Genomic DNA, 24,796 nt, shown 5'->3' with positions numbered 1-24,796 from the left:
ATTATTGTTAGGTCGGCTGGATTATATTGTGACTCCTTAGACTCCTATATATAGAAAGGAGGTTTTGTTGTATCATCCAAGAATTGTTCATTTATGTAATGTAAAGGAGGTTTCCCCCTCGAAGAGGCTGAATTCTAAGGCGTTGATCTATCTTTTTTATCTTTTCTTGAGCTGGTTTCATAACAGACTATGTAGAGCATTCTACCAGATGCAAAGTTCTTCAAGTGTGAGCTGCATAGCTTCTTGAATATATCCGTCTTCCATTTTTTAACAAATTCCCCGACATATACATTATTAAAATATTACTAAATATTAAGTTACTTGTTCAATTCCCCTCTATTCAAATGTTATTAAACATTACCATAATCCAAAGTCGCCCCTGCTCAACTTATCACACACACTTTATATATAATTATACTAATTAATCTCTTCTATCTATATATATACTAATTATATATATATATGGCACCAATGCTCAAGTTATGAGACACACTATATATATAATTATACTAATTAAGAAAGACAACACAACACAATGATATGATAAGAAAGACTTGTTTGACGCAGGTCAGTGGCGAGTTAACCTTGTACCGAGAAGAATTACAAAGGGAGCTGAAAAAATGAATTGGCTGTCGGACCTGTGGCTAACTGAGCAAGGGTTTCTTTGTTTGTTACCGAGTATATTTTTAAGTTCTTTGAAAAATGGGTTATGTTGGATACCTATACCAATAGGTTTCATATTTCATGATTGGCAAGAGAAAGTCCAAATATGCTCTGCTTTGAGTTCACAAAGATCCCATATTTCCTAGAGAACAAAAAGGTGTGTAAAGTGTTTCAATGTTGATGACCTTATTTCAAATTTTGATGGATGATCCAACAGTTTAATCTGGATCATGCCATGTGTTCAATTTTGTGCTATAGACTAGAGAAAGAAGTCTGTCCAAACTGCTTAATCTTGGCAGACAACTAGTTTAGGAAGAGAAGAAAAGGATCCCAACAGCCTAATCTGGGACCTTGGAAGAGATAAGGGCAGAAGTAGATAGAAAAAAACAAAAGAAAAAGCCAAAGATAAGAAAAGGCAAGTAAGGGTCTGCAAGTCCAAGTGCACCCTCCAAGAAGAAATAAAATGCTAGGTAAGTAGCTGGGTAGGTAGTTGGGGTTGCAGAAAGGTTATCCCTACTATTGCAAGAATGGTGATGGTAGGTATCAAAGCAAAGTTGATTAAGTGACAAGGGTGTCCTTCTTCATAAATTCTCAGCAGGAAGCATGACTAATTTCCCCATCTCCCCTCCAATTTCATTTCTAACATTCCCCTATCAGCTAAGATTCATGGAAAAGACTAAGGTTCCATGGTGTTTCTTAAATCTTTAAGAAGCCACATTTCTTGTCTAAAGTTCTTTTCATTTTGATCTACTCTTAAAACCAAGTTTGTTTCATATAAACTTAATGGTTCTCTCTCCACTTACCCCCTCCTCCATACTAACACTAACCCTATTATATAAATCCCTTATATCACCCTTTTCCCTAATATTACTAACACCAAGGTGTATAAATCCCAAAATCTTATAAATACCCACCCCTTGGCATTATAGCCAATAAAGTCACAAGTCAGGGATCAAATGACACCAGGTCATGTTGATAAACCTATGCCAAATACCCCTTTTCCCTCATGAGCAAGTTCCTCTATCTCTACCCCCTTTTTGCACATAAAACCTATAGAAAAACCCTAAAAAACCACCTTACCCGCTTCAAAGGGCAAAAAAGCATTAAAACCCTCTTTCCGTCACATAATCAAGGTCAGGCGCATGTAATTGTTTTTATCAAAATACATTAGAAAAGCGCTCAAAGCAGGTTTATTTGCCTCCGCCCTCATCCGTATATTCCACACATGTCACCTCCCCGACGACCGTTAGATCAAAGGCCTACAGATCTGACGGCCCTGATCGCGTCGGACCCCTTCCGACGTCTGACCGATACCTGTACTAACCCCCCGTCACATCTGCCTCACGTCCGCCGTCCGATCAAAGTCCGTAGATCTAACGATCATCGTGACGTCGGAGCCCATCCGATGACCGATAGATATCTCCCGACGTCCGTATCTGGAGGACGTCATTCCACTGCGACGTGTCCTCACCACCATACGTCGGAGGTACTACTGACCGATACCGCCCCCGTACAGGAGGCGGTGCGATATGAAACCACTGCTGGTTTCCGGATTCCCTTATCCCGCCCACTCACGTCAGCAACATGTCAGCGCCCCGTCACCCAGGTACGCTGCCCCGTCAACCCCCTGGCCCTGCCATTGGTCCACCTGTCCTGCCATGTCACCGCCACCGTGTACCAACCAGATCCCGCCACGTCACCCGATGACGTCAGCATGACGTCATCCGACCTTGACCCCACCAATGACGTCATGCTGACGTCAGCACGAATTCGCGCCAAAAGCGTCAAAAGGTCTATTTTAGCCAAAAATTCGCGTTTTTTGTCATTTTGGTGTGTTCGTCGTTATTCTGCTCTGCATGCAAACTACGTCCAATCTTGCACCAGCCGCTGAAAACCGTCTCCCGACCACCAGAGCGTCTATTCCTTCAACGCCAACAAGCTCTGACCGATCCAATTTTACAGGTATTGCTCGTTTGTGCTCTAAAACTCCATTTTCGCCTACATTTCGCATGTAAATGAGTAGCAGGCCTTAGGAGCAGAAATTCACCGTTGAAAACCACTAAATTGCCATTTAAGTTTAACCAGAAACGTTATTTAGCCTCTGTCAAGCCAATTATTGATAATTAAAAACAAAACTACAACTGGTTCGCGCAATCGTGAGCCCGTTACCTGCAGGGGACAAATATACCGCAAGAGAGTATCCCCTTGACATTTCCGCTACCACAGAGTCATACAGAGGCAGTATTTCAACTGCTGCGGCCTTATTTCCACCTTCCACTTGCTAAACCATCTTTCTCTGCAAACAAACCTTGTTGTTGTTACTCTGCATAGTAACACAGTCTTTGAGCAGACGGAAATCTTAAAACAAGAGTCATGGACCCCCCTGTAGCTCCTATAGCCCTCAATGTGGCTCCCCTGAATGTTCCTAATAGAACATTTGACACCAGAGCATTGGCAGACTTGGACTACAAGATAACAGAGGAAATGTTGAGCAGAAGCAAGTTCCATCTGCAAGTATTAAATGAGATAAAGATCAAACATGAGAGGGGAACAGACATCCTGGGAATTTGGGATTCATTCCTCCCAATATTCAAGCTTCCTCAGGTTAATCAATTCCCTGAGCTTGTGCACATAGTTGCTGAACACTATGATGCATCCCAGAGGGCAGTGCTAGATGCTGAAGGTTCAATTCTGTTCCTCATTACCCCTGAAGCCATCAGGGAGATGTTGCAATTCCAGACAGACCAAAAGTTGGTCCCTCTGTCACTAGTTGATTTAATAGTACAGGGAGCCAGAACCACAGAGGCCCAAATCACTAAGATCAACCAGCTCTTCATCAAGGCTGACACTTTGCAAATTCCTCCCATCAACTGCGTTTACCTCAACCAATTGAGCCAAGACCTGGTTGACATGATCAGTCCCATCCTGGGATATGATTCAATAGAACATGTGGATGAAACAGTTATACAAATGATGCTTATGTTTTCCCCAGGTAGGAAACCAATCCACTATGATTATGCCACATACATATCAGACAAGATGCATGATCAGTTGATGAATTTGTCAAGAGAAAGGGTGTTTAGATACACCTCTTACCTATATCATCTGCTCCTTTACTTCCAGCATGATAAGTTCTCTTTCCCAAAGAAAAGAGTAGATGCACAGGGCAATCTGAGATCAGTTGTGTACTGGACATTTGTTTTTCATGTAAGAAGCCATTCTCCATACACCTACTGCGAATTTATTGATCTGTTCATCCATCCAGCCTTGACTCTACTATTGGGTTCACCTCCTCCCAGATTGACAGATGAGATGAAAAGACTCCTTCAGCTATCAAAAGTATACAGTATTGGGGATTGGTATCTCTACCAACACCACACCGTCATCAGAATATATGGGTGTGAGTTGCCCCCATTTAGACTACCCAAATTTGTGCCCATGAGGCTATTTGCCTTAGAATACTTCAGGCAGTTTGGCTTTGTGGATATGTTCCACTTCTCAGGCAGAGGCAAGAAGGCACAGCTGAAAATCAAGAGCCAACTTGGCCATTTCATTTACAATGAAAGGGATGAAGGGTGGAAGGAAGCAGATGCAACACTGGGGGGATTTGGTCTCAAGTACAGTTTCATATGGAAACCCTATGACCCCAACAAATTCATCACAATGAGGAGACTCAAATACAAACTGTCTGCTTATGGTCATTATAGCCTCCCTCAAATAGAAAAATATGCCAACCAAAGCAAGTGGAAAAGAGGAACTTTAGAAGAAAATGTGACTCAAGAAGAGCTTAATCAAAGAGCTCTAAACAACCAAAAGAAGATGGCTGACCTTGAGTTTTATGCACAGGTCCCCTCACTGCCAAGCACACAAATTGGAGCAGCGGCCTCCTCTTCAACCACCCCACAGCAAACTACAAGAGTTGCTGCAAAAATATCAGAAAAAGGAAAGGAAAAGGAAATGGAGGCAGAGAAAGAGATGGAGCAGGAGCAACAGCAGAAACAGCAACAAAAACAACAGCAGCAAGCAGAAGGGCTGCAGCAAGAACAGCAAGAAGAATTAGGACAGCAAGAGCAACAACAGCAAGAAGAGCAAGGGCAGGAGCAGCCTGCCCAGCAAAAGAAAACAGTGGAGACTCCTCAGACCACTGAAACAACATTGCCTCCAAGACAAGATACCACATTTGATGCCTCGGTCCTCCAAACCCCGCAAAAGGAGGATACATTTGTCTTTAGGAAAAGGGAAAGAGAAACTCCCCTCACATCCTCCATAGACCAGGGAGAGAAAAGGCAAAGACTTAATGATTTCCCAGAGGATGATGTAGCAATAAGAGATGCATTGGGCATGGGCCCACCCAGTCAAGAAGTTTCAGCAAGTTCCTTCCAGCAGGAACAGGACAGGACCATGGGAGGGGAGGTCAGCTCCTCCAGCAAGCAGAAAGAAGGACAAGTGAGCATAAAGCAGCAGTTTATAGAAATTAAGAGGAGGAGTGACCCGATCAAAGTGCAATTGTATAATCACTTACTAAATATGGCTCCTTCCAATCAGCAGAGACTTATGTCTGCTTTTGATGTAAGTGAGGGCAAACTGACAGTGAGTCACTTCATGCCTACGGCACTCAAACCACAGTCTTCTGCTGACTACCTCAGGACCAACCTAGAGGTCCTTGCCAAAGACATACACCCCATGGACAAAATTGAGCTACATAAACAAACTGGAGAAATGGTGTATGCTTCATTGGCCGATAAGACTTTGGACAACTACAAATTAACAAGCAGTCTGAATGCCACAGCTTCCCAGCTAGAGCTAGAGAGGGCCTCTTCTCAGGCCAAAGACAACAGAATCAAAACCTTGGAGGAAATCATTATAGAAATTGGGCACAATCCCAATGACATCAAAGGGATACAAGAGATCTTGAAAATTAGAGATGCTGATATGGCTGCGCTAAGAAAGAAGATCAAAATCCCAGCCATTATCCATCCACAGACTGATGAGGTAGCAAAACAAAGGTATGAGGAGGATTCTACTTCCCTACTAATCTCCATTTACAAAGAGCTTATCAAGGCACAAGAAAAACTGGGGCAATATGAAGCTGCACAAGTACCTCCCCAAACATCATCACAACAAGCACAAGAAGGGCAGACATCTCAGCCTCCTCCACAGGTCATAAATCTTGAGGAGACTGTTCCTGCTACTGCACCTCCACCTCAGCAGGCTGAACAACCAGCCACATCTACTGCAGCAGCACCCATCAGCACAGATCAGAGCCTAGACATGCAAAAGCTAAAGAATGAAATACAAGCTTTGGAAGCTCAAATGATGCAGCTGAATGAAACTAAGGAGCAGCTGGCTAAGGTAAATGAAAGGCATGACAAAACAAAAAGAGAAGTGGGAGAGAAAGCCAGGGAAATCAAAGCCCTTAAAGACAAAATCAAGGAGCTTGAGAATGAGCTAAAGCTAGATAAAATCATAGCTGAAATCAGAGCAATGATATGGTCCAATATTGGTAAATCCATCAACAACCAATGGCCATACATTGAGACAATCCATGAGCAACTAGAGCTCATTCCAAAGGCACAGAGGGAAATCAGAACATCAAGGGCCTTATTGGGGAATATGCCTGAAATCGCTACAAGAATGATCAATGTCCTCAATCACAAGACAAGTTCTCAGTTGGTCATCATGGGAATTGCAAACAGAACTGAGACTATCCAAATGATCAAGAGGGTTCTTACTCTTAGAAATCTGGTGCAGACATTGGACAGAAGAACCCAGGATATGCAAACAGAGGTAAACAGGTTCATGGAGAGATTCCAAGTATTGGAGAGTAAAGGACTCCCTAGCTTACTGAACAGCGGAGGGAGATTATTCACCCATGAACAATATGCCAAGAGAGTGAATGTTTTTGCCTCATCATAGGTAAATGAGAAGGCCAGTAGTTTAGAAGACACAGGGCCTATTACATGACAGATTTTCTATAGTAAAATAGAAAATCTACTTTTTGTAATGAATGAAATAAATCACTTATTTGATATAGCCCCGAATTTTTTCAAGTATACAGAAGCTGAGGAAACAATGGAGGCCATCCTCAGGCATCAGCTCCCTACACAGGAATGGTGGACAGATGCCATCCAGAGAATTTTGTAAACATTAAGCCATACATCAATTCCTGTTTCTTCTACAAATTTTGATGAAAAGAACAGTCAGCAAAGTCAGCAAGCATCATAAATTCAAAGCTGAGCCAACTCAGCAGATGAAGCGGCCAACAAAGCAGAAAAAGGAGAACCACAGCTGGCAAAGCCGAGAACTCATTACGCAGGCAAAAGTAAATGCGTACCTACAGGATTAATGCAGAGTAATGCAACTGACTCAGTGACTCCTTAAAAGTCAAACAATCCTCTGACAGATATAAATGGCATTTACGCTGCATTTAACATTGTAATAACTTCTTGCCTACTTTCTGAACACTACTGAAGATATTTTCTCTCTCTCAGATGACTCAATACCTGAGATATTTTGTATACATATTTCTATATAAACCCCTTCGCATAATGTAGCAAAGGTTGTTGGAAATTTCTCCTGAACGGTTTCTTATGCTGTAATTGTTTTCTGAAAGTCAATAAAGGAAAGCAATGGAATTTCGTGGATGCTATGATGTCTTGAGGATGTTCTGTGCCTGTTTATGACTGCTGGATCCCTGCGTATCTTACCATGCAATAAGTCTCTGTAACTCTCTCCATGTTCATTTTGTTTTGTCATAATTCCATATACGCTATCTGATTTCCAGTATAGAGCAACAGAGAAAAAGAATAACTCCCAGGATTTGCTCACTGAGCACCCTGAGTTCAGTCTGTGTTGCTTATAAATGTTTTCTTCAGGTGTAATCTATATAAAGTGTGATTCTTAATCTGCTGCACTTTCAGAATACATCTTTCACGTAGGTCACTGTCACAGGAATTCATAACTTTGCTCCTGTGCTCTGTGTTCATTTTCATTTCACCAACATAACAGAAAATTCTTAACAGATTTCTGTTGGTTGACACACATCATCACTCACAATATTGAACTTGTCTGCTAAGTACACAATACGCCTTGCAGTTATAACACTACTCAACATTTAAGATCATCTCACAGCATCTAGACTCCATTGCCCAATGGAAATTCATCATCAAAGTATTACATCATAAGAACTGAAAGAGATCCTTCAACCAAAACACAAACAAAAACCTGAGCATCATAGCTAGCCTAAAACACAACTATAGCAAAGATAAATCATAAAGAGAGAGCCCTCTCTGGTTGCAGTTAGGCTAGGAACTGTAACCCAAAGATTGGTTAGTGGTTACCCCGGCCGTATTCCCTTGGGAGTCATAGGGAACAACCTAGGTGTTAACAGGTTAGCTGCCAACGCTTTAACCAGAGCGAGGGTTTTTCATCTTCACAGTGCACTTGTTAGCTGCCAGCGTTGGAATGAACCAGACTGAGCGAGGCCTTTTTTCTTTGCCCAGTATATCTCAAGTTTTTTGAGGTTCTGCGTTTAAATTTTGACAAATAGAGTTTGGATGTAAAAGCATATGTCAAATGTGTTTATATGTCAAATCTGGTCACAAAGATAACATTGAAACTTTGTCAATGGGAGATGAACATTTGGAGGATAGAAGGAATGTATTTGGAGATAAAACTCATTTAATGGAGGCCTAATTTTACCATCTCCAAAAACTCATTTCCTGCAATTGCTGTCCTGACATAGGTGGCATTTTTCAAAGCTCCTACGCAATGGGCTTCTTTCTTAACTTGGATTCTTTTCTTTCTTGACATGTTTGGAATTTTCCTTAGAGAAAAACATTCATGGAACACGCTATCGATTTTTATCGAAACCCAATGAAGGGAAAATATATTTTAGAACAACCAATGAAATAAAATGTAGAGCATTCCATAGATCGTATAATTCATTTTGCTTCTGATAAAATGCCTTTCATGGTTAACCACAGAACTCTGTATACAGCTTGCAGTGGGCACTATGGCCACGGTCTTGACCACTGTTGTAACTATGAAGTGCCGCTATCATCTGAATACGTGCTTTTCATTCAATGAAACCTTTCTTTAGTCGCTGGCGCAGCTGCTGGACTACTCCCTCACCCCATTGCAATTCGGAACACCCATACACATCAAGCTTCTCCAACGAACTCAATTGTTCAACATTGGGCAGCCTCTTCAAATTGAAGCACCGGCGCAAGTTAATACTTTGAAGATTCCTTAAATTCTCAACTGAATTTGGGAGGACCTCTAAAGTGGAGCACCCCCTCAAGTCAAGACTCTGGAGGTTTGTTAAGTTCCCAACTGATTCTGGGAGCATCTGCAAACTGGAGCACCCTCTCAAGTTAAGACTCGGCAGTTTCCTTAAGTTGCCAACTGAATCCGGGAGCATTTGCAAAGTGGAGCACCCGCGCAAGATAATACTTTCGAGGTTCGATAAGCTCCCAATTGAATTAGGCAGCATCTGCAAAGCGGAGCACCGGTGCAAGTGAAGAGTTTGTAGCTTCTTCAAGTTCCCAATTGAATCTGGAAGCATCTGCAAAGCGGAGCACTTGGCCAAGTTAAAAGTTCGGAGGTTCGAGAAGTTCCCAACTGAATCTGGGAGCATCTTGAGAGCGGAGCACCCTTGCAAGTGAAGAGTTTGGAGGTTCTTGAAGTTCCCAACTGAATCTGGGAGCATCCGCAAAGCTGAGCAGCCGCCCATGTCAAGAATTTGTAGTTTCTTGAAATTCCCAACTGAATCGGGGAGCATCTGCAAAGCTGAGCACCGAGTTAATTGAAGATTTTGGAGGTTCTTGAAGTTCCCAACTGAACCTGGGAGCATCTGCAAAGCTGAGCACCCGCCCAAGTGAAGAATTTGTAGGTTCGTGAAATCCCCAACAGAGTCGGGGAACATCTGCAAAGCGGAGCACCCGCCTAAGTGAAGATTTCGGAGGTTTGTGAAGTTTCCAACTGCACCTGGGAGCGTCTGCAAAGCTGAACACCCGCTCAGGTCAAGAATTTGTAGGTTCGTGAAATTCCCAACAGAGTCGGGGAGCATCTTCAAAGCAGAGCACCCGCCTAATTGAAGATTTCGGAGGTTCCTGAGGTTCCCAACTGAGCCGGGCAGTATCTGCAAAGTTGAGCACCCGCCCAAGTCAAGAATTTGTAGTTTCCTGAAATTCCCAACTGAATCGGGGAGCATCTGCAAAGCGGAGCAACCCGCCAAGATAAGAGCTTGAAGGTGGGTGAAGTTGTCAACTGAACATGGGAGCATCTCCAATGCTGAGCACCCGCCCAGGTGAAGACTTTGTAGGTTTTTGAAGTTTCCAATTGAATAAGGGAGCATCTGCAAGGTGGAGCAGCCGCTCAAGTGTAAACTTTGGAGATTTTTTAAGTTCCCAAGTGAATTTGGAAGCATGTGCAATGCAGAGCACCCGCCCAAGTAAAGACTTTGGAGGTTGATTAAGTTCCCAATTGAATCTGGGAGCATCTGCAAAGCGGAGCACCCGCCCAAGTGAAAAGTTTTGAGGTTCATTAACTTCCCAATTGAATCTGGAAGCCTCTGCAAAGCGGAGCACCCATCCAAGTGAAAAACTTGGAGGTTCGTTAAGCACCCCACTGAATCTGGGAGCATGCGTAGAGCAGAGCACCCGCGCAAGTCAAGAATTAGGAGGTTTCTGAAGTTCCCAACTGAATCAGGCAGTATTGTCATATTTTTACAGCCCCATAAGAGCATGTGTCTCAACGAATGCATATGACAGAATTCTTCTGGCAATGTTTCAACATAATTCTTGTGTAGGGTTAATGATTCTAGATTTTTCAGCTTCCCAATGGAGTTTGGAAGCGTTAAAACGGAAGCATCAATAGTCAATTCTCTTAACTGCACAGGTGCCTGCAATGTTCAAAGTTTTGAACCGGGTAGATGTCAGTTTTTTGGCATTGTTATATATGAAGACACATGGAGCAAGCAATTTCTGAGATTTGAAAACAATACAAAACAACATTTCTGTGAAGAAATAGCATGATTACCTGGGATTCATGTTGCCACAGGGTTTCCAAACTCCCCCCCTCTATATGTAGAACTCTTAAATTCTCTAGTCTAATCGAGGAAGGTAAGGATGCATACGGAAAATTCTTCCAGCAGAGCCATATGAGTTGGGGTAAGTGCCCAACACTGAATAAGGTTTGAACAAAATAACCTTCAGCCCTAAGAAGCTGCAACCGGCTCATATTAGTTAATAAACGACTTCCCACAAGGTTTTGGAAAGATTGTTCAGGGTCATTTCCATGAACCATGCTAATTCCACGCACCTGAATTGTTCAGTCCTACATGTTAGAAACAAGATCGAGAATCTTGCAATGTTTTGAAAACTCAAAACTTGACAGATACAATTTTGATAACACAACCCTATTTTGAATGTCAGTTGAAAGCTTCAAACTACTTACAGGTGGTTGGTGAGACATATTGCCAAGAAGGTTGAGGCGCCAAATTCGACGTGGGCACTCAGCAGGTTCTTTCTCCGCCATATGTCTGCCGAGGTCTCTAATGTGGTCATGCATTCTTATACGGTTTTCCCCGTCCACATCTACAAGACATCTGTTCTCTAGGTTGCGAAGACCCAGCCATCCTTGCCAGCCGGAGCCGTTCCATATTCTTATAACAGTTTCCCTGTGTTCTCCAATAAAAAAACAGGCAATGTCTAAGAATATTTGCTTCTCCTCTGGATCTAGATTTTCGTAGCTAATTTGGAGTCTGTTCAGTATATCGCTGGGGAGTATGTTGGATATTTTATTGAATTGCGCTTCCCAGTACTCCAAATCTTTTCCACAAAGCAGCGCTCCAATCACTTTAAGAGATAATGGTAGTCCATGGCACGCCTCCAAAAGTTTTTCAACTACTTCTTCAAATCCCCGAGCTGGTAAGAAGATCCCCGAGATGTCACTAAAATTAAGCTCTCTCTATGAATTGTATCTTCGACTGGTGAAAATAATGCATCCAGTTGGTCGATATCATCTAAAACTATGAGAGCGGGGTGAGAAGATGAGAGATGTGTTCTGAGCTTCTCTGTGCCTTCATCAGTGCTATTTATTTGTACATCCTTGTCAATCAAATCTTTAAGAAGGTTACTCTGAAGGGAATGTAAAGATCTAGCAGCTGCGTTTTCTCTGATATCACATAGAAAGCAAGATCGACTGTAATCTGATCTGTGTCGGTTGAAGAATTCTTTTGTGAGGGTGGTTTTTCCTACCCCACCAAAACCCACAATACCGACCGCTCGAGCCTTCCCACTTTGGTGCTGGGATAACACTATCGCTTCCAGATCCTTTACCTTCTCGTCCAAACCAGTTGGATATTTAGCAACATTCAGAGGTGTTTTGCTAACCTTTTTCAAAACTTGTTCCGCGACCTTATCGACGAGCTCACCCTCATCACTGAATAATAATATTCACAATGAAATGACTAGTAAGGAAGGGCTACAAAGAACGAACGAAAGAGTAACAGAGTGAAAAGTGAAGGCCCTTACCCGTTACACGCGCTCAGCTCAAAACCGCTTATTTGTGAGCAATCCGAAAGAGCTTTCCTCCATTTTTGAATGGTGTTGGAGTCATGTCGTGGCATCCATTTCTGTTGGAATATTAATTCCAACTGCACAGTGGCAGGCGGACGTGGGCAGCCAACTCAGCCAGCACGCTGCACCCGAAACCGCCAGAACGAAACCACCCTCTTGTTCGCACCGCCTTTGGCAAAAGGCTGTATCCGCCGGAGGGGCTCCGAACACATTCACTTGCCGCCACGCGTCCCATGTACGAGCAACCGAAAACTGCTTTCCCCGGACGCTAAAGTCCGTTTGTTTTGCTGGTGGATGGTGTGCGAACCACGTCGGATCGGCTCAGCGATCTGGACGCATAATCTCCGCCGTTGACTTCCCGAAGATGCATAACCGCCCGCGACAAGTCAGATCTTTGCGTGGAGTGAAAGTCTTTTGCATTGACCACCGTAGGAGGAATTTATGGAATTTAATGTTGGTCGTATTTTCTTTGGTGAGGTTTTAATATGTTATGGGCATGTCTTTAATTGTTGGTTATGGGCATATGTCCCTTACCATATACGATATTTTTTATGTTTTCTTTTGAGACATTGTTATGAAGGTCTACGTGTGGCAATTTTTTTATGGGGGTGCTGTGCACGATATGAAGTTTTTTTTTGTAATAGTGTGGTGGCTGCGTAGAGTGGTGCATGCGCACGGTGCTATGTAAGTTTTTTTTTGTTTGTTCTTCTTGCTGTAAGCTAAAAACGCACAGCAGTGCGAGAGATAAAAGGGATGTAATGTTTTATTTTGCTGTTGTTGAAAAACAGAGGAACACCATGAAATTGGTTTTGTAATATCCACAGCAGTGGAAAATCTGTGAGAGTAGCAGAGTTTTTTTTGTGATTCCCTCTTTGCACAGAGGAAGAAATATGTAACAGAATGTTTGTTTTAACTAATAGAAATGCTTTGTGAGTGTGTAATGGTGTCTTCTGAGTCATTTTGGTTTTTAAGAGGTTGTCTGCAAAAGATCCTGGACAGAGTAAACAGAGCATTGCCTCTGTGGTGAATTTTTATTTGGTTTTGGTATTTCTCCATCCAAAAATACCCAACAGTGGTATCAGAGCTAGTCCAGGCTCTTTGAAGGCTCAAAGACGCTGAAGGAAGGAGTTGTTGCAGCAGAGAAAAAATTCTCCAGCAGAGTGAAGATTCAGTCAAGGATTCAGGTATTTCTCAGATCAAGTTTTTTTTGTGTTACTGTTATAGAAACAGTCAGTGATTAAAAAAAACACAGTCAAGTATTTAAAGCCTAGATAAGAATGGCAAGGTCAAAGAAGAAAGCCTCCAGGGCTGTTAAAAATGTGTCTCCCTCCTCTACTAAACTAGAAGGGAATCTATTTGAAAGCATTGTATTTGAGGTTCCAAAGTTTGATGGAAACTTTGATGTATGGGAAATAATGATGAGGGCTTTCCTAATGTCTGAGGGCATTGAAGTCTGGGAGTCAGTGATTGATGACAGCCAGATGGGTAAAGAATCCATTGAGTATGATGCACAAGCAGCAAAACTAATCTTGGATGGACTCCCTGATTCAGTGAAGAAGAATCTTGGAAAATACACATCAGCAAAGGATATTTGGGACAGACTGCATGACCTTCATGCAAAGGGAGCACTGACCATGACAATGGGTCAAGATGAACCCATAATAGAAGCTGAGAATGAGAAGCTTGACCTCATCAAGCTTCAAGTAAAAGAAAGGGATGAAGAGCTTGCCAAGCTTAAGAAGGAACTTGAAGAAAGCAAGAGGAAACATTATGAAGAAGTCATATCCATGACAAATCAGCTGAATGAAGCAAGGAAGCAGGCAGATGCCTTGTCAAGTCAACTTGAACAAAGGCACATGAGGGTGAACAAACTTGTGGAAGAGATTGGACAATATAAGGTAGAGGTATCCTCCCTTAAGTCCGAACTACAAGAAGCCAGGAAGCAGGCACAAGGAGCTGAAAAGAAAATGAAGAGCAGTCAAGCAAATGATGAAGAAGTCTCCAAAATGAAGACTAACATTATCTCCTTCAAAATAGTAGCAGCTGAAGCTACTCGTAGCAAGGAAGAAACTGAGGGACAACTAGCAAAGAAAAATAATGAATGTGAAAAGTTAGAAGAAGAGATTGTCCTCCTCAGGAAGAAGGTTGAAGGGATGAACAAGATCATGAAGAGCTCTCAAGCTCTGGATGACATGCTCAGCTATCACAGATCTCCATTTGATAAATCAGGACTTGGGTATGTAGGTGAACCCTCAAACAAGGATGAGGATGCTTTAAGCAAAGGAGATGTGAAGAAGCCAGAAAGAGATGGTGATGCTCCTAGTTCCAGCAAAGGCAAGGAGAAAAATGAAGGCAGCAATAGAAGAAATCCAACTCCAAGAAGAAATGTAGCTGATGGCAAAAAGGCAAGAGGCAATGATGATCATCATCAAAGGATCTCAAGGCAGCAAGGCTTCAGAAGTACATCAAGGAAACCTCCATCTCCCAGGTACCAAAGTTCATTTTATGGTTATTGTTATGCTTGTTCAAACTTTGGTCATATGGCAAAAGACTGTAGAGCATTTCATGGAGATAGATGTTGTGGTCCCCGACAATCTCCAAGAAATAATTTCACAAGAAGAAATCATGAATTCTTATTCATGAATGAAGTTGAATGCTTCAAGTGTCATAACATTGGGCATATGGCACATGACTGTAACTTGACATGGGCTCTTACACAAGCTAGACCCATGCAAAAGAAGAAAGTTACACAAGTATGGAGAAGAAAAGAAATAAAGTGTGACAACCCCTTAAGCAACGCAGCTGATCTAAATTTGTTTTGAGAAGACTCTGCCAAAAGAAGACAAGCATACACTAAAGGGGAGCTTGTAAATTTGTTTGCTGAACTGTATTAACAATCACCTTTTGATGAAGACCTTTTTATAAAGGAAAAATATGAAGTTAAATCTGCCATAAGAGCAGAGAAGAAAAGGAGGCAGCGCTCAAATGTGAAGTGCAGCAGCGCAATAAGAAGTATGCAAGGCAAGGAAACTCTCACAGCAGTGGGAAGATAAAACACAAAACAGCAGTTTGGAAATTTTTTGTGGTGCACATGCATTGAAATGCATAGTAATGGAATGTAGTTTTCCTTCTATGTAAAGTGAGAAAATATACTCACAGGGACAGCAGATTTTTAATGCACATGGGATGAATGAGAATGTGTATGGCAGCAGAAAATTGAAAGGGATTGCACAGCAGTGCATTGTGTAAAAAAAATGAAGACTAAGATTGTGTGAAGCAAGGGTGTAAAAAGGAACAGGGGCAGCCCGTGCTAACAGGAGTTAGTGTATGGGCACACAGCAGTATGATGAAACAAAAGGCAGCCATAGTGCAAATTGCAGCAGCAACACAACAGCAAGTGTATGGACAGCAGCAGCTTGAAGAAAAGTTTTCCCATCGTGAAGAAGAAGAAGTATACAGCAAGGCAAATAAGAAAATGCAGCAGCATGAAGCTTTGTTGAAGAAATGTGTTTTTACACAGCAATGCAAATGTGAAAAATGCAGCAGCAAGAAGTTATGGATAGCAGCACAGGTAAAAGAATTTTTTTTACAGCAGTAAATGTAAGTGCAGTGAGTGTGTTGTTTGCATATGAAATGCAAGTAAGACACAGCAGAAGTATGATTGTAATTAATGAAGGGGAGCACGCAGCAGCGCGAAGAAAAGCTTTCCCATGGTGAAGAAGGGAAGCACGCATTAGTGCACAAGTAAAGAATTCTCACACAACAGTGTGAATGTGAAAAAGGAAAGGCATAGCAACGCACATGTGATTTTTTTATTGACGCACAGCAATGCAGAGTTTGTAAAGAAATGTAAGAGCAGTGCAGGTGTAGACGCAGTAGCGTGGAGCAGACACAACAGTGTGGGGTAGATGCAGCAAAGAAGATGGCACAACAGTGTAGCAGAGAATATGCAGCAGCATAAAAGAACATTGTAATGAACTTGCACACACAGCAGTGCAATGATTGTTTGTTTTGGAACTGCATTTGAAGCAGTCATTTGGTGAAACCCTCTGTTAAAGAGGAAGGTGCTTTTCAGCACATTGTCAAGGTAAATCCCTCTATCAAGAGGATGATGCTTTTAAGCATAGTCATTAGTGAATCCCTCTGTTGAGAGGAAGATGCTTTTTAGCATTGTTTGGTAAATCCCTCTGTTAAGAGGAAGATGTTTTTATAACAGGTGAATCCCTCTATCATGAGGAAGGTGCTCTTCAGCACATTGTAATGGTGAATCCCTCTGTCATGAGGAAGGTGCTCTTAAGCACAGTTTCAGGTGAATCCCTCTATTAAGAGGAAGACAACTTTGTTTGTTTGTGAACTGCATCAGAAGCAGTTGGTGAATCCCTCTATGTGAGGATGATGTTTGGGTAAGATTGAATGCCCAGCAGTTGAAATTAAAGGGGAGTGTTGGAATATTAATTCCAACTGCACAGTGGCAGGCGGACGTGGGCAGCCAACTCAGCCAGCACGCTGCACCCGAAACCGCCAGAACGAAACCACCCTCTTGTTCGCACCGCCTTTGGCAAAAGGCTGTATCCGCCGGAGGGGCTCCGAACACATTCACTTGCCGCCACGCGTCCCATGTACGAGCAACCGAAAACTGCTTTCCCCGGACGCTAAAGTCCGTTTGTTTTGCTGGTGGATGGTGTGCGAACCACGTCGGATCAGCTCAGCGATCTGGACGCATAATCTCCGCCGTTGACTTCCCGAAGATGCATAACCGCCCGCGACAAGTCAGATCTTTGCGTGGAGTGAAAGTCTTTTGCATTGACCACCGTAGGAGGAATTTATGGAATTTAATGTTGGTCGTATTTTCTTTGGTGAGGTTTTAATATGTTATGGGCATGTCTTTAATTGTTGGTTATGGGCATATGTCCCTTACCATATACGATATTTTTTATGTTTTCTTTTGAGACATTGTTATGAAGGTCTACGTGTGGCAATTTTTTTATGGGGGTGCTGTGCACGATATGAAGTTTTTTTTTGTAATAGTGTGGTGGCTGCGTAGAGTGGTGCATGCGCACGGTGCTATGTAAGTTTTTTTTTGTTTGTTCTTCTTGCTGTAAGCTAAAAACGCACAGCAGTGCGAGAGATAAAAGGGATGTAATGTTTTATTTTGCTGTTGTTGAAAAACAGAGGAACACCATGAAATTGGTTTTGTAATATCCACAGCAGTGGAAAATCTGTGAGAGTAGCAGAGTTTTTTTTGTGATTCCCTCTTTGCACAGAGGAAGAAATATGTAACAGAATGTTTGTTTTAACTAATAGAAATGCTTTGTGAGTGTGTAATGGTGTCTTCTGAGTCATTTTGGTTTTTAAGAGGTTGTCTGCAAAAGATCCTGGACAGAGTAAACAGAGCATTGCCTCTGTGGTGAATTTTTATTTGGTTTTGGTATTTCTCCATCCAAAAATACCCAACAATTTCTTGGTTCGAGAATCGAATGTGGTCTTCTTTTCGAGCTTGCTCAGTGCCCGAGCATAATCGCCATTTTCGCCCCGCGTACACAGGAAGATACATTGGAGGATGCTGAGGGCTGTAGCATAAATTCCATCTCTGCCCCCCGTCCACCGAAGTTCTGAAGGATGAACGCCATAGAAGACTGGAATAATTGTGGACCCCGACTCCAACATCTGGACGAGCTCATTGAGACACCAAGTGGACTCGGCATATCTTGGAGAGAAAATTGCTATTTGGACTGAGGACGTTCGAATAGCCCCTTCAATTTGGGGAGTTAAGGTGTCGCCCCTTTGCAATTCCTCAGTGTCTAGAAAAGCTCTTAAACCATTTGAGGAAAGACGACGGTACAGGTGGCTTGCGAGGCCTTTCTTGACGTCAGGCCCGCGGTGATTTATGAATACGTGGTACGCATAGTCGCTGGAGTTGCAATGTGAGGAGGCAGTGGAGGTGGATACCGATCCAGAGAATGTTGCGTCTGGAGCAGGCGTCAAGTTAAGGTTTGCCATTACCAGAAAGTAAGAATGGAGATATTTTGCAGAGATGGGAGTAATGCGCGTTCAGTCGCTATATTTTCGTCCTCCTCGTCTGAATAGTTCAGAGATGCGAAGTAACCACAAGCTGCGCATTTGCTACCCTCTCTGCATCAATACTTTAATAGTTAGGTAATCGATTGATTAAAAGAGAAAGCACATAACGCGTTTATTTTCCAAAATCTCCTGATGACAATCACAAAATAAATACGATTACTCACGCGTTTATCTTCCAAAATCTCTTGACCACAATCACAAAATAAATATGATTACTCACGCGTTTATCTTCCAAAATCTCTTGACCACAATCAAGAAATAAATGTGATTCCCAAAAATTGTTATGGCAGACGATATAGTTCTGTCACTGCATTTTCAAATCTTGTAACGACCGAATGTTACGCAGTGAGGAGACATAAAGCGTTTATTTCCCCGGAAATCTGTGTGTGAATGTTCACAGTTTAAAAAATTGATGGCAATTTGTTGTTTATGTGTTTTTTTAAGATTTCTTTATTATAATTTGCTTAAAAAATATAAAATGAAATTATGTTTTGGTTGTTCTAAATAAATTTGGTAAATATTTTGATAAATTTATGTTTTAAATTGCTGGACTACAATCACAAAATAAAATATGATTGCTTAGTGGACCACAATCACAAAGTCAATATGATTCCTTACGGACCCAATCGCTGGTGCAAAACTGGTGGCATCCACCAACAAAAAGACTTAAAGCAGATCATCTACTTATGTCGCTGCATTTTTTAATGTCGCAAAGGACAGGATGTTAAGCATTGAGTATACATATATAAATTTATTTCCTCGAAAATTTCTTTATCACAATTGATCGGGTCTCAAAATTCAATGGTCATTTGTTTTTTACATATTTTTTTTTTTTCTGGGTAAAGGCTACGTCTATATATTAATAAAGGGAAAATATGTACATAGATTACAACAGCTGAGAAGGACTAAGCCATCCTCTGAACAAAAAACCAGACAGCAATGAACCATACTTTCAGACATCTATCCGACATATCCAGATTATCCTGGTGGACGTTCAGGATCCCAAAATGTTTCAGATTGCCTAAGAGACAAAGGAAATTTCTTGACATTGACTTGTTACAGACAATCCTTATGGCTTTGAATACATACAAAGTGTGTATTTCTCGATGCAAATCCCTTTGTCAAGTTTAAAAATGGGATGCTCCATGTATTTTAATTTATCTTCTGTTTTTATATGCTCTATTATAGCCAGCTTTGAAAATATGATGAATTGACGTTTTGTCTTTATTATAAATAAATATAAATTTAATTTCTAATAAAAAACTAAATTTATCAAAAAAAAAAAAAAAAAAAACGAGGAGAAGTATGAATTCAACAAATTAAGAAAATGAAAAGAGATAAAGCAAAAAGGAAGCAATAAGGAAAAAAAGAGAATATACACAAAGAAAAAGGATAAGGCAAAGGAAAAGGAAAAGGAAAAAATAAGACAATATACACAAAGAAGAAGGATAAGGCAAAGGAAAAGGAAAAAGGACAAGGGCAACAAGAAAAGAAGAGAAGAGGAAACAAAAGACGAAAGAAAAGGAGACCTAAGAAATGAAAAAGATGGGGCGGGGCAGGGCAGGGTAGGGCAAGGCAAGGTGGTGCGGGGGAGGGAAGGGGGTGGTTATGAGGGAAGAGGACAATCAGAGGCTAATACGAGAGAAACTAAAGATGATTTAAATTTAATTGTTGAGGGAATTAGATTGATAGATCAGAGGAAGCCAACTTCTATTGATTTCAAGGCCACTACCTCTATTTACGTTACTAGGGTTTTCTTAACAATTTCCAAAGCTTCGTTGACATGTCGATTGAAACAATGATTTTCCCTAGCTAGAATTTGGGTGTCTTCAATAGAAACATGATGTTTAGTTTTGACAAAATGTTCAACGAAGGCCAAGAACGAATATGTTGATGTTTAATGTCTGTAACGCGTTCTCTTACTATATTCTTGAATGATCTCCTTGTTTCACCAATACAGCATTTTCCACAGGCATAGGTGACTTTGTAGACTTTTTTTTGTTGATGGATGTCAATATTATCCCTAACTAGCCTCATTCCTTGTTTCATAGTAACATGATGTTTAAACTATGTTATGACATTATTTTTCTCTAGGACTCTCGCAATTTTATCATTAGTTCCTTGAATGTGTGGAAGGTATGCCTTTCTAGCATTGTCGTTAGGAGGATGGGTGTGGCATGACCTGTTTATTCTAGCAAAAGTCTTGTTCATGTATCTCCCCTTATAGCCAATATTCTTAATACCTTTTTCTAAGTGATCAAGTTCTTTCTTGAGATGTTTTGGGTTGAAAATTATAATTGCTCTAATGGCCAAGGTATTTAATATCCCTATTTTTTGAAGCGGTGGTAATGGGAACCAACATGTAGGTAGTTTTTAGCATGGGTATTTTTTTGAAAACTTTACATTTGAGGGTGTCATCCTATAATTTAGGTAACAAGACATCTAAAGAGGGAATACTTGCATTGTCCTCAATGTCTATGGTAAATTGTATTTCCTCAGAGATACATATTAATCTTATCTTCTCCATGGGGCCATTTCACATTAGTGTAGTACACAAACCTCTTCCACCATGTAGCTTTGAGTTAATAGGAATCAAGGGCTATTCTTTCAAACTTTTCTATATAAAGGTTACCAACAATGGGTGAGACTAGGGATCCCATTACTACTCCACTAATTTGCTCATACTATTCACCCGCAAACTAGAGAAAGCACCTCTTAAGTAGACTTTAGCCAATCTAATAGTATTAGGATCATAAACTTCTTTGAGCACCTATACTACTTCATTTAAGGGAATTTTTGTGAAAAGTTGGACAACATCAAAGCTAAGAATAATGTCTTCAAGATCAATTCTTTCTTCTTTGATGATCTCAACAAAATGGACTTGAATTTTAATAAATAAATCAATGTTACCAACTATGGGACCCAAAATCTTGGCAACAAATCTATAAAGTTCATACATAAGAGAGCCAATAGTATTAACTGTAGGTCAGACGGGAACTCAATTTTGTGTATCTTAGGAAGGCAATAGATTCTTGGGGTAGGAATGCCATAGATTCTTGGAGTAGGAATGTCATAGATTCTTGGAGTAATTTCAATATTGGGGGATATAATTTCTTTTTTGTATCATCGTGACTAGAACATTCGAGTTCCTTTTCAAAATATTTAATAACCTTAGCTATAGGGTTACTCTCCAATTCCCTACATTGTTTTTGTTCTTAAGGTTCTCATGCATCCTTTCTGTTATCACTTGGCTGGAAAGGGTTGGGTTGTATCAATCTTCAACCAATTGTAACTATTTTAAACCGACTTTTAACTGGAAGTTAGTCCTTCCAATCTGAGAGGGCTCTCTTAAAATATTTATAAAATGACTGTGTTAAACTCAAAATTCATATGACTAACTTTGATTTTTTTTTTTGTGATTTTGTAGGTGAAGAAAAATGTGATGACTACCACCATTGGGCATGGAGTTAAATTAAAACAAGATACGATCAACAACATTGTTTAATGGAAGCTAAGGAATCTATAGCTTTAAAACTTATACAAATTGATCTGAAAATGGGGCTTTCAGGCTTCTTGTCTAGCTTACAAGAACCTCTCCCACTTCCAAAGCTTGAATTTTCCCAAGTCTATTTGATTAACCAATGCGGAATTAAGGAATGCTTGAAAATATAGGCATATGCTTGTTTTTATTGTTGGCTATTATGTACTTTAAAATCTACTGTGTATGCTGATATTTAAATGCGCTTGAACATATACATAAATGCATAAAACAGTGAATAATGCAACAAAGAAGAAAACACATGAGACAATAATGTAATATGGAGTTCACCCTGATATCTTGGGCTATGTCTCCTTGAGCTCTAATCAACTCGATTAGACTCTTTGGGATTATGGTTGAATTCTTTTACAAGTCCTTGACTCAACTCCATATGGTTTACAAATTAACCAGTGGGCTCAATATACCATCTTACCCCTGGCTGTCCTTTAGCTGCAAACATTTCTAGGCTTCTCTGGACTAATTCTTTCAGTTAGTGCTCTAAGGCTCCTTTGAGCTTCTGGCTTCTCTGACTCCCTCAGAATTGTTTACTATCTCTGGAATCCTTCTTCTATCTTCAACTCAAACAACACCAGCAACATCTCGAGCAATCGGTCTCTTTGTTGTATGATACTTCACTGAAGTACTTGTGCGCTGCCTCCAACCTTTGGTGGCTTTGCTCTGTTAAGTGCTCTTGCACACCGAGCCTCGCAATGGGTTCCTCAGCACTCCAACTCTGTCCACAAATTCACTGAGCATTATAGGCCTCCATGAGCTTCTCGGAACTCCTCCTGAGCATCATACTGCCTCCATGAATGAGCATTCATCACTCTCTGTGTTATCGGTGCTTCGCTCTACCTCCAAGCGAATGAATCAATTGTGCTCTCAGACTCAGCCCCCACAGTCTTTGACATTCATGGCTTTTAGCCAAATCGGCGCTGTCTGTTGGCTTTCCCTTTCGGGCTCTCTGTCTTCCGGCTTTGGGTCCGCTCGAATCCCTCTCCTAAGCGTTCAATAATCATTGCATAACACCCTTTAGGCAGGTGACCACCTGTTCCGTAACGGATGAGGGCATCGGTGCTTGAAATCCATTAAAAACAGTCGTTTTGTGTTTTACACAGAGAACGCTGCAATACACGGAAAAATCCACAAAGCACTGTTCTTCCCAGACTTTAAATATTCATAATTGCACTTTATTTTCCTATCGGGTCCACCCATAGGTCACTATCACATGTCGCAAGGCTCTGTCCCTTTGTATTTCATAACGCATTAAAACATGCGAAAATACATACAAAATGGTATTTTACAGATTTCAAAATATATCCATTATCGCCTAGAGCCCTGTTGGGTATGTCACAAGGATCTGTCCCTTTGTATTTCGTAACGCATTAAAACATGTGAAAGTACATACAAAATGGTATTTTACAGATTTCAAAATATATCCATTATCGCCTAGAGCCCTGTCGGGTCCGGCTATCGCATCGCATATCACAATGGCCCTTTGGCTTCCCCTTTGGTATCGCCGATGCCGATCCGCCGATATCGGCGATTGTAGTTGGACTATCGCATATATATATATATATATATATATATATATATATATATATATATATATATATATATATATATATATATATATATATATATATATGTATATATCTATATATATATATATATATATATATATATATATATATATATATATATATATATAACATGGCCGCTCCATGGTGTTCGTCGATGGCGATCCACCAATTTCGACGATCGCTCCATCGCATCGCCCCGGTTCATCGCACTATGCCTCTGATCAGACCCGCCGATCACTGCCGATGCGATATGCCGATCGGATTTGGATCATTGATCAGCCAGATCCGATAGTCCCTATGCACCCATTGTTTAAGCCTTCGTTAGCTTGATTTTCATGGTTTTCTTCAAGTTTTTAAGACCGATAGTGTAATCCGTCGATGCGATATTTCCTCTTTGATCAATCAAACAAGGCCACGTGGCCCAATCCCGGCCTGCCACATGTCAGCTGTGGATTGGTTCGTGAGCCTATCAAAATTTTCAATATAGTTCAAAATTTAATGAAATTTCCTCCTTTTCTAAGGACATTGGGCAATTTTCATTTTACAATAACTACTTCATCTAGAGTCCATTTTCGTCCATTCAAGTTGTGTTGAATTCAGAACGAGAAGATCTCTGCAATGAGACTATTTCTGAGAGCAACCTGCGACTTTCATTTTCCTCTGATTTACAAAGGATTTGCGCCATTTGACACCTTTTACCTCTTACATGAAGTCTTTTAGACTTAGAGGTTTATCCAGGATCCATTTTTGGATCATGCCTTCCCACTAAAAGAAATGTTGGTCTCCAAAAATACTGATATACTGATCTGAACAGTAAATGAGAGTGATTCACCCTCTTCTTTCAGCCTCCAAACACTTGCCTTTGTGTAGTGCCTTTAAACCAAAGTTTCTGACCACTTCCCTTCTCTAGATGGGTTGGTCTTCCTAAGAAGAACTATCTTCCTCCTTGCCTTCCTGCAGAACTTCTACTGAAATGGTCATAGAAGGCAGTTTGAGCTTCTTTGCCTTGATCATTGACCTAAGGTGGCTCAAAAAATGTGAACTACATCTGCTCCACACAACTTTCATTTGTACCTATTTGACAAGCTGCCAACAACAACTGTTAACAACAACACGCATACAGACAACAACTGGATGGACTAAACTCCTGCTTCAATCAAAGAAATAGATTTTTCACATCTTGTGAAAATCTCCATGTCTTACATCTGCATACAAATGATGGACTAGATAACAAGCCCACAAAACATGCCTTTTAAGCAATCAACCCTTCAAGTCAATCACACACATGTTCCGAAAACAAGGAAAACATAAACATCCCTGTGTTCATGCACATCATCTCATGCATGCAT

At 41.0% G+C, this 24,796-nt stretch overlaps 2 protein-coding genes across 2 annotated transcripts; both read right to left on the bottom strand.

Moving 5' to 3' along the window:
• Positions 1 to 8,235: 8,235 nt before the first annotated feature.
• Positions 8,236 to 12,303, bottom strand: LOC149162303 (uncharacterized). Its single transcript, XM_089437206.1, has 4 exons — positions 12,201 to 12,303; positions 11,122 to 12,108; positions 10,705 to 10,986; positions 8,236 to 10,567 (listed from the first exon to the last, which is right to left on the bottom strand). The coding sequence occupies exons 2-4, from the start codon at positions 11,233 to 11,235 to the stop codon at positions 8,741 to 8,743; spliced, it is 2,223 nt and encodes a 740-aa protein (XP_089293332.1). The 5' UTR covers positions 11,236 to 12,108; positions 12,201 to 12,303; the 3' UTR covers positions 8,236 to 8,740.
• On the bottom strand, positions 11,571 to 12,480 carry LOC149162302 (disease resistance-like protein DSC1). The gene is made up of 2 exons (XM_089435149.1): positions 12,329 to 12,480; positions 11,571 to 12,108 (listed from the first exon to the last, which is right to left on the bottom strand). The coding sequence occupies exons 1-2, from the start codon at positions 12,478 to 12,480 to the stop codon at positions 11,571 to 11,573; spliced, it is 690 nt and encodes a 229-aa protein (XP_089291275.1).
• Positions 12,481 to 24,796: the final 12,316 nt, after the last annotated feature.

The sequence above is a fragment of the Pinus tabuliformis genome, chromosome 5_2, assembly GCF_031772625.1.
Source record: "Pinus tabuliformis cultivar Carrire ecotype Pingquan chromosome 5_2, CPIR1, whole genome shotgun sequence".
Classification (NCBI taxonomy): Eukaryota; Viridiplantae; Streptophyta; class Pinopsida; order Pinales; family Pinaceae; genus Pinus; species Pinus tabuliformis.
This window is presented reverse-complemented; position numbering and strand designations above follow the sequence as displayed.

What these genes read in the sequence shown, in the direction of transcription:
- LOC149162302 (XM_089435149.1), bottom strand. Translation starts at nt 12,480, where the DNA reads ATGGGACGCGTGGCGGCAAGTGAATGTGTTCGGAGCCCCTCCGGCGGA. An exon ending in GCCCACGTCCGCCTGCCACT is followed by an intron (nt 12,109 to 12,328) that starts GTGCAGTTGGAA and finishes ATTATTATTCAG; the next exon opens with TGATGAGGGTGAGCTCGTCG.
- LOC149162303 (XM_089437206.1), bottom strand. Translation starts at nt 11,235, where the DNA reads ATGCATGACCACATTAGAGACCTCGGCAGACATATGGCGGAGAAAGAA. An exon ending in ATATGTCTCACCAACCACCT is followed by an intron (nt 10,987 to 11,121) that starts GTAAGTAGTTTG and finishes TGAACAATTCAG; the next exon opens with GTGCGTGGAATTAGCATGGT. An exon ending in TGTGGCAACATGAATCCCAG is followed by an intron (nt 10,568 to 10,704) that starts GTAATCATGCTA and finishes TGAACATTGCAG; the next exon opens with GCACCTGTGCAGTTAAGAGA.